This window comes from Elephas maximus, chromosome 3 (assembly GCF_024166365.1).
Source record: "Elephas maximus indicus isolate mEleMax1 chromosome 3, mEleMax1 primary haplotype, whole genome shotgun sequence".
In the NCBI taxonomy this organism is placed as follows: Eukaryota; Metazoa; Chordata; class Mammalia; order Proboscidea; family Elephantidae; genus Elephas; species Elephas maximus.
Window position 1 is genome coordinate 139026279 of NC_064821.1, and position 14261 is coordinate 139040539.

The 14261-nt window shown below is 39.4% G+C and overlaps 1 protein-coding gene across 7 annotated transcripts in view; it reads right to left on the reverse strand.

Moving 5' to 3' along the window:
• Positions 1–14261, reverse strand: part of KYAT3 (kynurenine aminotransferase 3) — a 61996-nt gene that overhangs the window by 19763 nt on the left and 27972 nt on the right. For 5 of the 7 annotated variants that reach the window (XR_007516692.1, XM_049879698.1, XM_049879697.1 and 2 more), the window contains 5 exons: positions 11345–11431; positions 8632–8757; positions 8408–8528; positions 3539–3615; positions 1038–1127 (listed from right to left, as the gene is read on the reverse strand). Coding sequence is in view for 6 of the 7 variants with exons in the window: in XM_049879698.1 (XP_049735655.1) it covers positions 1038–1127; positions 3539–3615; positions 8408–8528; positions 8632–8757; positions 11345–11431 (501 nt within the window). In the remaining variant the exon portion in view is untranslated. Of the gene's footprint in view, positions 1–1037; positions 1128–3538; positions 3616–8407; positions 8529–8631; positions 8758–11344; positions 11432–11731; positions 12691–14261 lie in introns of those variants that run through there. The other 2 variants (XM_049879702.1, XM_049879701.1) reach the window with 2 other exon arrangements.

Sequence of the window (14261 nt, forward strand, 5' to 3'; positions counted from 1 at the left end):
ATAAATACATACTGTTTTGTATCCTGCTTTTTAAAATAGTTTTATGACATATTTTAGAAATCTTTTTTATATCAGTAATTACAGAGCTGCTTTACTCTTTCTCTCTTTTTTTTTGACGGCCCTTGTGGTAGACAGAATAATGGCCCCCAAACATGTCCACATCCTAATCCCCAGAACCTCTGAATATGTTACCTTACATGGCAAACGGGACTTTGCAGATATGATTGGGTTAAGGATCTTGAGATGGAGTAGATTATTGTGAGTTATCTAGGTGGGCCCAAGGTAACAAGGACCCTTATAATGGAAAGATGAAGGCAGCAGAGTTACAGAAGGAGGTGTGATGACAGAAGCAGAGGTCAGCTGATGTGACCATGAGATAAGGAATATAGGAGACCTCTAGTAGCTAAAAAAAAGGCAAAGAATGGACTCTCCCCTAGAGCCTTCAAAAGGAACACAATCCTGCCAACGCCTTCATTTTACTCTTAAAGACCCATTTTGGACCTCCAGAAGTGTAAGATAATAAATTTTTGTTGTTTTAAGCTACCAAATTTTTCGTTATTTGTTATAGCAGCAATTAGAAACTAATACAGTCATACAGTATTTAAATGTTTAGATACACCATGGTTTATTTAATCAATTGTCTATAGATGGATTAGAGACTCTTCCCAACCTTCTACCATGTGTAGCCATATATAGCTGGAGGTGAATTCCCAGAAGAGGGATTGCTGCTTCATAGGATAAGCATGTTTGTGATTTTGATTGGCACTGCCATTGTCCCCCATAAGGGTTGCACCACTTTCTTCTTTCACCAGCAATGTATTAGTGTTCAAATTTGATGGATTTACATTAAAAAACAAATAACAACAAAAAAACTATTCTTGGTAACAGTGAATATATGTCTACTCCTAAATTATATTAGAAGGCCCTATTCAAGGAGGACAGGAAGGGAAGAACTAAGTCAATTGAGGTAAGCGTTTTAAAAATTAACACCTTCACCAAAAGACTGTACTTATGCCCCACGTTACTATAATACCTACCTGTAATGGAGTTGCACAAGTATAGAGGGTATTTTGTTGAACTGTCTGTAAATGTTTTATCAAATAACTGGGACCAATGGACCAGCCAATCTAGGGAAGGAAAAAATAAAAGCAGATTAAACAAAACATAAAAGCTAATTGTATATACCAAGTCTGAGAGAGTAGGTAAGCTTCATGCAATTAAATGTATACAATTCTAAAATGTTCACAATATGATGATAATAAAGTATTAGTAGTGAGAATCATTGCAACATTGTTCTTTCATGGAAATGTTTCCAAGGGAGCCACTAAACCTCTGCCTTCAGAAGGTAAACAGTGCCTGCAATCATTATCAGCCTTCTCCCCTCTTCTAATTTGCTACTTCCGACATTCTGAAGATTTAAAGATCAGTAACAAGGCTTGTTTAAATTATGTATAGAACACTGAATGAGGATCTAAAGGGCCCATAATAAAAATATATAGATTTTTGGTTCTGGGGCCTCATTTTGACACTCCCTGTTTCTTAGCAATGCTTAGAATAGGTGTAGGATAGAGAAATAAGTTTCAACTGGATAAATTTTTATCATGCAGTGGTTAGGCACAGTATTCTGGGGCTAAACTACCTGTATTGGCTTGAATGTTTCAGCAGTGTAACCTCAGATGGGATGGATAATTTTATTACTTTTTTTTCAATTGTGATTAAGGTGGAAGTTTACAAATTAGTTTCTCACTAAACAGTTAATACACAAATTCTTTTGTGACACTGGTTGCCCACTCTGCAATGTGTCAACACTTGCCCTTTCACCACCCCAGGTTCCCTGTTTCCATTTGTCCAGTTTTCCTGTCCCTTCCTGCCTTCTTGTCTTTGCTTTTGGGCTTGCATGCCCATTAGTCTCGTATACACAACTCAACTATGAAGCATGTCCCTCACATGTGTTATTGTTGGCCCTATAGACCTGTCTAATCTTTGGCTGAAGGGTGAGCCTCAGGAGTGACTTCAGTACTGAGTTAATAGGGTGTCCAAGGGTCATCTTGGGGTTTCTCCAGTCTCTGTCAGGCCAGCAAGACTTTTTTTTTTTATTTTGTTCTACATTTTTCTCCCGCTCTGTCTGGGACTCTCTATTTGATCCCTGCCAGAGCGGTCGGTGGTGATAACCAGGCACCATCTAGCTGTGATGGATAATTTTACATGTCAACTTCGCTAAACTATGGTTCCCAGTTGTTTGGCCAAACAGTAGTCTAGTTCCTGTTATGGAGTGGTTACATGTGCTATTACACAATAGTTTAAAAAAAAAAAAATTCTTTGCAATCAAGTCGATTCCAAATGGTAACCCTATGTACGCCACAGTAGTACTGTGTTCCACATGGTTGTAAATAGCTGTGACCTTTTGGAAATAGATTATCAGTCCTTTCTTCCAAGGTGCCTTTGAGTGGATTTAAACTGTCAAACTTTCAGTTTCTACCACATGTAATTAAATCAGTTGGCCTTAAGTAAAGCAGATTACTTTCCGTGATGTAATGACCTCGTATCTAATGTAATATAAGTATTTTCCATAAGTTAATCTAATGTAATATAAGCAAATGATCAATTGAAGGCCCTAGGAGCAAAAAGAGCTTCCCTAATGTATGTTCTGCCTCCAAACTATAAACTGACATTTTGGCAGGACCCTCAACTCACTCTTTCCATTGCCTGACCCCTGGAGTTGGGACGAAAGCCTGCAGGAGTATCCAGCCTGTTGCCTGACCTATGGATTTTGGACTTGCCAAAAAAATAAACAAACACGTTGTCATCAAGTCGATTCTGACTCATAGCGACCCTGCAGGACAGAGTAGAACTTCCGCATAGGGTTTCCAGGGAGCAGCTGGCAGATTGGAACTGCTGACTTTCTGATTAGCAATCATAGTTCTCAACCTCTACTCCACCAGGGCTCCTTGGACTTGCCAGCCTCCTATAATTTTGTGAACAAATTCCTTGAAGAAGTAAACCAGTCAATCTCTCCCCGCTCACTTTATCTATATACTTATTGAGATGGGAGAGATGATAGTGGTTCTAATATACTGGTTCTATTTCTCTAGAAAACCTTGATTAAAACATTGGACAAGTTACTTCACTTCTCTATGCTTTAGTTTTATCATCTGTAAATAGGGATAATAATTGTACTGACCTCATAATGTGGCTATGACAAATAAATAAATAAATGTAAAGCACTTAGTGTCTTATTATGTTTGGAACATATAAAAGTGCCAAAAAATGAGCTATTACTATTTTTTATATTAATAGGAAGCAAACTAAACATTTTTTGCAAAGACACAAGTGTCACCAACTGATCACTTGTAAAGAAACTAGGGCTCATAGAGAATAAAGGTCAACATCAAAACTGAATAAAAAAAAGTAAGTGAAAAGATCACTAAGTAGGAAAACCTTGTCAACTGAATATCTACATATTCAAAGTACAGAATAGCCTAAAGAAATAAAATACACGCTTGCTGTTTTTAAGCAACAAACTTTGTATTCATCTTACCTTCCAGCCAGTTACACTGAAAGTCTTTCCAGCACTTCCTATTGTTATTGTTCTTTCCCACATGCCTGGAAAAGTGGCTGAATAGGAAAACAAAATAAAATGTTAAATATATGCTCTCCAATCCATGTTCATTCAGTATAATCTAAAAACATGAAAAAATACATGAATTCAATGAAAACAAATACAGTGAGGTGTAGTCAGTATAATTACTTCAATAGCTTGTAAAATAATTTAACCCAAATCATGGCTGATGTTACAATGCTTTAAGACTTTGCAACATTGCAAAAAATAATATTTAGATTTAATAATTTTAAGTAGAAAAATTATTTTCGGGGGCAGAGTGTCTGTGGGTACAGTGGGGAGTGTCTGGGCCTAGTTCAACTGGCAGCAGTGACACAAGCTATGGGATCCAGTGTTCAGCGTTAGTAGCATTTTCTGTTCAATAAAATACTTCTGTGGCATGAGGGTGGTCCCAGCTATTGTTTAGCCTACCTCTACTTTGCCCATTTTGTAAGTAAGCTTCTACAAGCTTCTTAGAGCAGTGGTTCTTAAAATGTGGTCCCCAGAGCAGCAATTTCAGCGTCACCTGGGAACTTTTTAGAAAGGAAAATTCTTGGAGCCCACCCTAAACCAAATCCATTGCCATCGGGCTGATTCCGACTGACTCATAGCGACCCTATAGGACAGAGCAGAACTGCCCCAAAGGGCTTTCAAGGAGCAGCTGGTGGATTCGAACTGCCTACCTTTTGGATAGCAGCTGAGTGCTTAACCACTGTGCCACCAGGGCTCCAACCCCACCCTAGACCTATTCAATCAGAATCTCTGGGGGTGGAGTACAGCAATCTGAATTTTTTGGGGTAGCAGTTTAATTGAGATATCTCATACCATACAACTAACCCATTTAAACTATATGGTCAATAGTTTTTAGTATATTCACGAAGCTGTCAAACAGCAAAACCAATTTTACAACATTTTCGTCACCCCAAAAAGCTCTGTTCTTTAGCCATCGCCCCCTATCTTCTGAACTCCTCTGTACCCTACCCTCATTGCCCCACTAATCTACTCTGTTTCTATAGATTTACCTATTCTGGATATTTCATATAAAACCAAAAACCAAATCCATTTCTGTCAAGTCGATTCTGACTCTTAGTGACCCTGTAGGACAGAATAGAACCACCCTACAGGGTTTCCAAGGCTGTAAATCTTTATGGAAGCAGACTACCACATCTTTCTCCCTTGGAGCAGCTGGTGGGTTTGAACTGCCAACCTTTTGGTTAGGAGCCAAGCACTTAACCACTGCACCACCAGGGCTTCTTGATATTTCATATAAATGCAATCATATATGATCTTTTGTTAACTGGCTTCCTTCTCTTAGCATAATGTTTTTAAGGTTCATCCTTACTGTACCATGTATCAGTACTTCATTCCTTCTTAAAGATATAAAAATAGCTACCATATAGATATAGTACATTTTATTTATCCATTCATCAGTTCATGAATCTTTGTGTTGTTTCCACTTTTGGCTATTATGAATAATGCTGCCATAAACATTTATGTACATGTTTTTATGTGGACATATTTTCATTTCTCTTGGGTATACACTTAGGAGTGGAATTGCTGGATTATATGGCAATCCTGTTTAACTTTTTGAGGAAATACCAGAGTGTTTTCCAAAGTGGTTGCACCCTTTTTTACATTCAGCAACCTGTGTTTTAAGAAGTCTTTCAGGTGATTCTGATGCATATTAACGTGGAGAACCTAGAGATCCCAGAGGTTCTGTAAATTAAAATTTTTTTTCATAAATTATTTTCTGCTTATATTATTCAGACCTGTTTTTTGCTGTTTGTGACCAAAACACAGTCTGATCCGGAATTTGGCACCAGGTCGGGTGCTGTTTAAGTAGCAGACACTAAAATGTGGAACTGGCTGAGTAGGCAGGTAGGGCAGAAGGTACTGGAGATGCCACTATTCCTGGTTGAGAAATTAGTGGCCTTCATTATGAGGTTGGAAAATAGTTGGTTAAAATGTAGCCTAGAGTAGCTGGAGACACATCATTTCTGAGACTACGTTATTAGAGCAAATGGAGGGAAAACTAAGAATGTTGCCTTACATCAGCTACCTTTTACGCAGCCTTTACAAGGTTCTACATGAAAGAGAGATTTAGATTGAAGGGAGCTCATCAGAGAACAGAGAGTAACAGCACAGGAAAAGCAGGAAGATAGGGAATTAAGATTGGGGCAAACAAACTAGCCACTCACTCTGGCATTTCCAATAACTTCCTGCCTGACAAATGCGGGCAGTTATGTTTACTGTGGAAATGGAATGCAATGAAGTTTTGATGCAAAACGTGCCCATCCCAAAATGATCATTGGGCCACTGGTGCCAAGCCCCCAACCAGAACCAACAGAACGTGGACTGCTAAAGCTGTTCTGTAACAAAAAAGGCATTCTAATGCCCTTCCCCAGTGCTCTCTTCAGAGAGAGCAGTGTAGAGACTTGCCAGACTGAGTAAATAAAGAATTCACCCTACTCCCAGGCCAGGGAGTCCCTAATATTCCCTAGCAGGGTGTGTGATGCGTTTTAGGAACTACTGCCAGGGTGTTGGGTTTCCCATTCCCTCCTTTATTTGATGAGGTTTTTAAACTTTCATTTTCTGTTCCTCTTCATTTTTTATTGAATGTGCTAAAGGGAAGATAAGTTATCTTTCAGTCCTTGGTCTCCAAACTATGAGGACCCAGCAGGTCAGATCCTGGACATTCACTCGTCTCTTAACAGCCATATACTCAGAGAAGCTGATCCAATCCCCAGCTCCAGGGATGACCAAATGGTACACGGGTAATCCCTACCTCCTGTACCAGTGATTGCTCTAGGAGTGGGACTGTTACTCAACTCCAGCCAACAGACGTTAAGGGATGTCTTCTGGGGAACTTTTGGAAAAAGTCTTGTTACTCCCAAGAGAGAGGCTCAACCCTGAGGTCCTCATGTAAAATTGAGATAATAAATTTCGTTATTGTTTAAGCCAATGTGAATTGAAGTTCCTGTTACAGTCAAAAACACCCTATTGATTCAGATATATAAAAGTTTTCAAGTGGATGAATATCTTCAATAAAGTCATTCATTCATTCACCCATCAAACATTTATGAGCAACTACCAGGTGCCAGGGACTATGCTAGGTCCAAAGGAAACAAAGACAAGTAGGACACAGTTCTGATCTCCAAACGGCTTAGTGTCTAGTTTGAGACAAGGAAAACAACAATTGTAATACAGTGCAATAAGTACTGTAATATCAGTAGGCATGGAGTGTTATGGAAGGATAGAAGAGATTGTTAGGGGTAGCTTTCTGCATCCAGTAATGCTGGGGCTGTGACTTGGAAGGTCCCATAGGCCTTAGCCAGGCAGAGAAGGAGAAGCAAAGTACTTTGGGCAAAGAGAATAAAGACACAAAAGCATAGAGGTATAAATGCAAGAGTCTGTGAATTTTGCTGGACATTGGTATATTACTCCTCTCTGTTAATCATCTGAGGATGCTACCTACAACACTGTTTTTAGGAGTCTTCAAGTAATTTAGTTGTGGAGTTCCTCACATGCATTCACACAAAATTTCCATTTGTTTTTTAGAAGTACAATGGATGCTCTTACATTGTTCTGAGAGTACTGGTCCACACAAGGGTAAGAAGCATCCATTTCTGGGGGTCTAAGCTACTGCTAGGAGCCATGGTGGTGCAGTGGTTAAAGTGCTTGACTGGCAACCAAAAGGTCAGTGGTTTCAACCCACCAGCCACTCCACGGGAGAAAGATGTGGCAGTCTGTTTCCATAAAGATTTACAATCTTAATAAAAACTGCAGGGCAGTTCTACCCTGTCCTATAGGGTTGTTATGAGTCGGAATCGACCCGATGGCAACAGGTTTGGTTTTTTTGGTAAGCTATTGCGTTCTCAAAGTAGTCTGCTCATAAGTAAAGTGCCCATGAAAATGTAAGGTAGCTATAGCAATTTCTAAAACAGATGCGTAAACAATTTCAGTCTGTCCAGAAATACTTGCCAATATTTGTAATGGTAGAAAAACTTTATAAATCAGAAAAGTTGTACTATATTCTCTATGGAATACAACAAAAATCAAAAAGATGAAGAAAACATTTAGAGGGCTCACCTGAAGAAGAAATATTTTAACATTCAATAAAAGTAATTATATTCTTTCGATTTTTGAGACACTTCTGGTTCCAGAGGACCCCAGAAGAACACAATACATGTCCCATTTTTTATTTGATCAGAGAAAGTCTAAATTACGTATACTGCAGGGTATCACTTCCTTTAGATTAATAGTAATTTCCAAAATCAGGAAGGCCTATTAGTAGGAAAAACACCTAGAAATAGATTCTTAGGCAGGAAGATACCTGGTGTGGTTCAAGAAGCGCAAGGCAGCCACTGTGCTAGAGCAGAGTAAGCAAAGCGAGAGGATGAGGAGATGGTGTCAGAGATGAAGTGGGGGCCAGGACGTGTGGGAGCTTTTAGGCCGTTGTAAGAACTCTGGCTTTTATTTGAAGCAAATGGAGGATTTTAAACAATGTTCTGGAACTAGTAAACTACCTATATCTTATATACCAAGTAATAGCTGGACTCTTGCTATAGGCAAAAGTACTACTTCTCTGGTTTCAGTACTTAACATGTGATCCAAAAACTCTTCCCTTAAGTTTTTACTGTTTATCCTTCAACTTGTTCATTAATTCACTCAAACATCAGTCATTAATTTCTAAGTGCACATAACAGAGAGAGGCCATTACGACTATTTTAAAGCTAGTCTGAGATACTTTCCCATCAGTTGCACAGTGCACAAACACATTTAGATTTGCGACTATGTAATTATCAGTACCTATTTTAACATGCTTATTTCCAGTATATACAAGCCATTCATAAACCTCATCACTGATACAGAGTGTATCATGTTTGATGCAAAGGTCAGCAATTACTTGGAGTTCCTCTTTAGTATACACCTACATATTATTAAAGGGAAAAAATGAGAGAGTCAGTTATTACTCAACATATGAAAAAACAATAAATCAGAAGTATGTATAAAGAGGTAAAAGACTTTCTTACCTTGCCAATGGGGTTATGTGGAGTATTTAGTATAATAGCTTTGGTTTTGGAACTAAATTTACTTGCCAGTTCTTGCGGATCTAATGTCCAGTCAGAGCTAGACCACTGTTTTCCAGCAACAGGTTTCTAAGCATGAAAAGTAAAGATGTGATTTAATTCAGTTCATGCATGTTTGTTACCTTAAAAATAATCTAATAAAAAAAAATTAGAAAAAGACATAGCAAAGGTAACTGAATAAATGACTAACAAATAAAATAATGAGAAATAACTAGGCTCTAGAATGCGCTTGGCTACAAACCAAAAGGTTGGTGGTTCAAGTTCACCCAGAGGCGCTTCAGAAAAAAGGCCTGATGATCTATTTCTGAAAAATGAGCTATTAAAAATCCTAAGGAGCACAATTCCACTCATCACGTTGCCACGAGTCCAAACTGACTTAATGGCAACTGGTTAGTTCTGCCTTGGAGTGCCTGTCTAAGACCTGAGTCTCCCACTCACATTTGGTCAATAGAAAACTAAACCCTGTCAATACTAACAAGCCATTAAAGTGACTATATGCTTTCAAAGGAGTGAACTATAACTATTGTTGAGGGCAGTGGTGATTCAGTGGTAGAATTCTTGCCTTCCGTACTGGAGCCCCATTGCTGTCAAGTCAATTCCAACTCATAGTGACCCTGTAGGACACAATAGAACTGTCCCATAGGGTTCTACTGCAATCTTTACAGAAGCAGACTGTCAGGTCTTTTCTCCACTGGGGCTGATGTGCGGGTTTAAACCACCAACCTTAAGGTTAGCAGTCAAGTGCTTAATGATTGTACCACCAGCGCTCCTCCATGCTGGAGATATGGGTTCAATTCCCAGCCAGTGCACCTCAAGCACAGCCACCTCCCATCTTGGGTATTTCTATGATGCTGAGCAGATTTCAGTGGCACTTCCAGGCTCAGACAGAGTAGAGGAAAGGTCTGGCAAATATCTTGTTGTTGTTTTTAGGTGCTATCAAGTCAGTTCCAACTTACAGTGACCCTATGTCTAATTGACAGAAATGTTTCCTAGCCCTGTGCCATAATCACAATTGTTGCTATGTTTGAGCCCACTGTTGCAGCCACTGTGTCATTCCTTCTGGTTCAGGGTCTTCCTCTCTGTTGATGACCCTTTACTTTACCAAGCATGATGTCCTTCTCCAAGGACCGATCCCTCCCAATAACATGTCCAAAGAAAGCAAGACAAAGTCTCACCATCTTCGCTTCTAAAAAACATCCTGGCTATACTTCTCCCAAGACAGATTTGTTTGTTCTCCTGGGAGTCTGTAGTCTACTCAATATTCTTTGCCAACACCATAATTCAAATGCATCGATTCTTCTTCGGTCTTTCTTATTGATTATTGATTGTCCAGCTTTCGCATGCATATGAGGTGATTGCGACAGGTGCAGCTTAGTCCTCAAAGTGACATCTTTGCTTTTTAACATTTTAAAGAGGTCTTTTGCAGTAATTTACCCAACGCAATACATCCTTTGATTCTTGTCTGTTACTTTCAGGGGCATTGATTGTGGATCCAAGTAAAATGAAACCCTGCACAACTTCAATACTTTCTCTGTTTATCATGATGTTGCTTATCAGTGTGTGGATTTTTGTTCTCTTTACGCTGATGTGTAATCCATACTGAAGGTTACAGTCTTTGATTTTTATCAGTAAGTCCTTCAAGTCTTCTTCATTTTCAGCAAGCAAGTTGTATCATCTGCTTATCACAGGTTGTTAATAAGTCTTCCTCCAATCCTGATGCTGATTTGTTTTTCATATTGTCTAGCTTCTTGGATTATTTGCTCAATGTACAGACTGAATAAGTAACCCATGTAGTAGCCCCTTGTTCTGTTCGATCGACTGCCTGTTGGTCTATGTACAAGTTCTGAATGAGCACAATTAAATGTTGTGGAATTCGGTTCTTCACAATGTTATCCATCATCTGTTATGATCCACACAACTGAATGCCTTTGCAAAGTGAAAGAATCATAGGTAAACAGCTTTCTGGTATTCTCTGCTTTCAGCCAAGATCCATCTGACATCAGCAGTGGCAATCTACTTACAAAAAATCAACCAATGAAAAAACCCTATGAATCACAATGATATGTTCCCATCGTGCATGGGGTCACCATGAGTTGGAGGCTGACTCAAAGGCAGCCAACAACAGCAACAACATAACTATAGTTTATAGTGCTGCCAGGTACAGCTATGGTGAACTTATCAGATACTGTAAGGCTAATAGAAGACTGTGTGATTCACCTTAGTGTGTAAGTTATTTTGTTAAGATTTTTAAAAAGACAATAGTATTGTATTTTATTATGCTTCTAAAGTTAGTAGTAGAATAAAAGAAAAATCACTTTATTCAGAATTCGACAAGTATTTATTGAGCACTCTGTTAGTCATTAAGGAGTAGTGCAATACAGGGGAGTCATTAATGGTTTCTGACCTGGTGTTGCTCACAATTTGGCAGAGAAAGACACATAGCCACAAAACCATACTATTGGTGTGTGGGTACTGATACAAAAGAGACACTTGCAAACAAATAACAAAGTAATAAATTCTACCCCATACAAGCTATTTACTTCTATAATAAAGAAATGTAGTAAATCCCAAAATGCAACTAAATTTTTATATTAATGGAGACAAATTAGCATTTTCAATACTTCTCAAAGCAGGTGAACCGTATTGGCAAACTCACAGATCGTAGGGGAATAAAAACAGGTGTTGCTCCAGCCATTCTCACCATGGGCTCATAGCAGTCATAGAAAGGCATTATTATGATCACCTGAAGTCAAAACAAATAAGGACATTATACATATATCTATTTATTCATTCATTTAACGGATATTGTGTACCCACTAAGTGCAATGCACTAGCCTAGGTGTTGAGATGGAGTGCTGAAAAAGGTAGGCCTTGCCTTCACGGAGCTAAAATTTAAGTGGATGAGATCTTGGAGCTAAACTTGTCCAAGGAGTCTTAAATTGAAGTCCTTGGTCTCTAGGAAGATTAGGGGATGATGTGATGAAAAACAGGTGAAATTGTGCACTACAGATTAGTACATAAGCACAAGTAAGCCTGTGTGTACCTTGCTTATTAGGTAATCCGTCCCTGTGTGGACTGCCAGAAGAACAAACAAATCAGTCTCAGGAGACATACAGCCAGAATCCTCCTTAGAAGTGAGGGTGGCAAGACTTCAGTTCACTTGCTTTGGACACGTTATCAGGAAAGACCAATCGCTAGAAAAGGATATCCTGTTTGGTAAAGTAGAGGGTCATAAAAAAGGAGGGAATCCCTCAATGGGATGGACTGACACAGTAGCCACAGCAATGGACTTAAACATACCAACGACCATGAGGATGGTGCAGGACCAGGCAATGTTCCATTCTGTTATGCAGAAGGTCGCTGTAAGTCAAAGAGTTGACTCAACAGCAACTAGCAATGACAACATATAAATGACAATTCACATCCCCAACCAAAAGCTATCTTCTCCCCAGGTGGTACAGCTCAGATGCAAGACGAGATTGGTATGGTGTGTGCAGGAGCCACCTTGGCTAGAAGCCCTATGCTTCACAGGAGCCGGTAGCTCTTATAACAATCTTAGAGACACAGCCATCAGGGTCACCACAGATGCCAGTGATAGCAGTCATTGGGAAGTGAAGTGCAGTGTCCACATCAGGTATTTATAGTTCCCCCAGTCCAGATAACTGAAAAATCAGGGGTAATTTTACTGGAAGCAATATTGTTTAATAATGTTGTTGACATATACCACCTTATCAAGGACTTCCAGGAGAGCAGGTTTCTTACAGCAGGAGAAAGGGTTTTATTAACTTTCGCCCATAGTCCACCCCCACGATGAGCCTCTCTTTTTATCAGTCTCAATAGATGGCAGCAGAGGACACTTGAGCCCTTTGGAATGTTGCTGGGCCATGGCTGAAGTTAACTCCAAACATGGGAAATCTTTAATACCGAAACAAGGCAAATAAATACACTGTATGACCACCAGGATTCGTATTATTCAATAGGACATTAATATCCCCTCCATCTTGATCAACTGGACCCCCCACCCCCCCGCCGCAATCAGTAGTATCTACAACATCTCTATGCTGGGGATCACAGGCAAGTTTACACCAAACGACAGGATTTAGCAAACAAAACCAAATACCATGTCATTTTTCTTCTCTTTTAGCAACCAAACCAAAACCAAACCCATTGCTGTCAAGTTGATACTGACTCATAGCAACCCTATAAAACGGAGTAGAACTGCTCCATAGGGTTTCAAGGAGTGGCTTGTGGAATCAAACTGCCAACATTTTTGTTAGCAGTTGTAGTGCTTAACCACTGTACCACAAGGGCACCCTTTTAGCAACAGTGCTCCTCTTTTATATACCATCTATATATCTGGGGTTTTAGCCAATCTAAAAGCATAATCGTATTCCAGTCATAAAATAGAAAAGTTATCCTTTTGGCTTGAAGTTTTAAAATACGTAGTCATTGCCTTTACAAATCTCTTAACAGCCTGTCACTTAATAGTTTTTGAGACTTTCTCTTCATCAGTCTCAACAGATGGTGGCAGAGGTCACCAGAGCCCTTTGGAATGTTGCTGGGTCTCAGCTGAAGACAACCCCATACGTGGGAAGTTTTTTTTTTGCACTCCCAGGTATTATGAGAATTTTACTGTTGTAGCCTTGCCTGGCCTTATTGGCCCGCACGTAGCAGTTTGTTTTTGATCTCCTGTGGGGCCTTTCTGGCTCTTCTCCCTGCAGTCAGCCTAGTTCAGTCATCTTGGTGGTCCCATCGCCTTTTCACATGGCGGTTTCAGTCACAGGTATGGGGTCTGAGGGCTCCTGTGCACTTTTTAAATTCTCTACAATTTGTTTCCTTAATGCCCCACCTAGATATATACACCACTGTCACCAGAGAGTGAAGGTGGTGGGCTGAGAGCAGTGGGGTCACTGGGGGGGGGGGGATGGGGGCGGCTAGGGCTGTGGGCCACACCAGGTGACACTGTCAGAGGAGGTGACACCAAAATGACTGTGTATAAAATCTTTGTGCAGTGTTTCAGCAGAAATGTATTACTTTTTATAAAAATATCCCTGTAGCTAGTTATAAGAACAAAAACATTTTCGTCATCCCAGCTTACATGTATTAATATACCTGCAAGGCTAAAACTCTATGCTCATTTATTTTTTGAACCTTCTAATGTGCTCCAGTCAGAGCAGTCATTATTACCCAACTACGGTGACACTTGGAATCGCGGAGTTTTGTCTGCAAGCGCTACAAGTACCCACTGTTGTTTTCATTGCTGCCAGCGTTTTTATAGTCACTGACTTTGTCAAATTTTCTGGTGTTTTAGCTACAATGTTGTGGTAATTAGTATTTCAGGAACTATATCAATAACTTTTTTGAGAATGAAGTAGCTGTAAAAGGAAAAGGAGAAAAATCAAAATAGGCTTCTGCTCAGTTACTAATAATGTAATAATTCAATGTAGAAAGATTTTACAAAACGGTTTTGTTTTTAGTACTCATATAATCTAAGAAATATTACATGTAAACAATTTAAAACTATATCACATATTATTCTATGATTAAAATTGATAATAAACATTGCTAAGGGT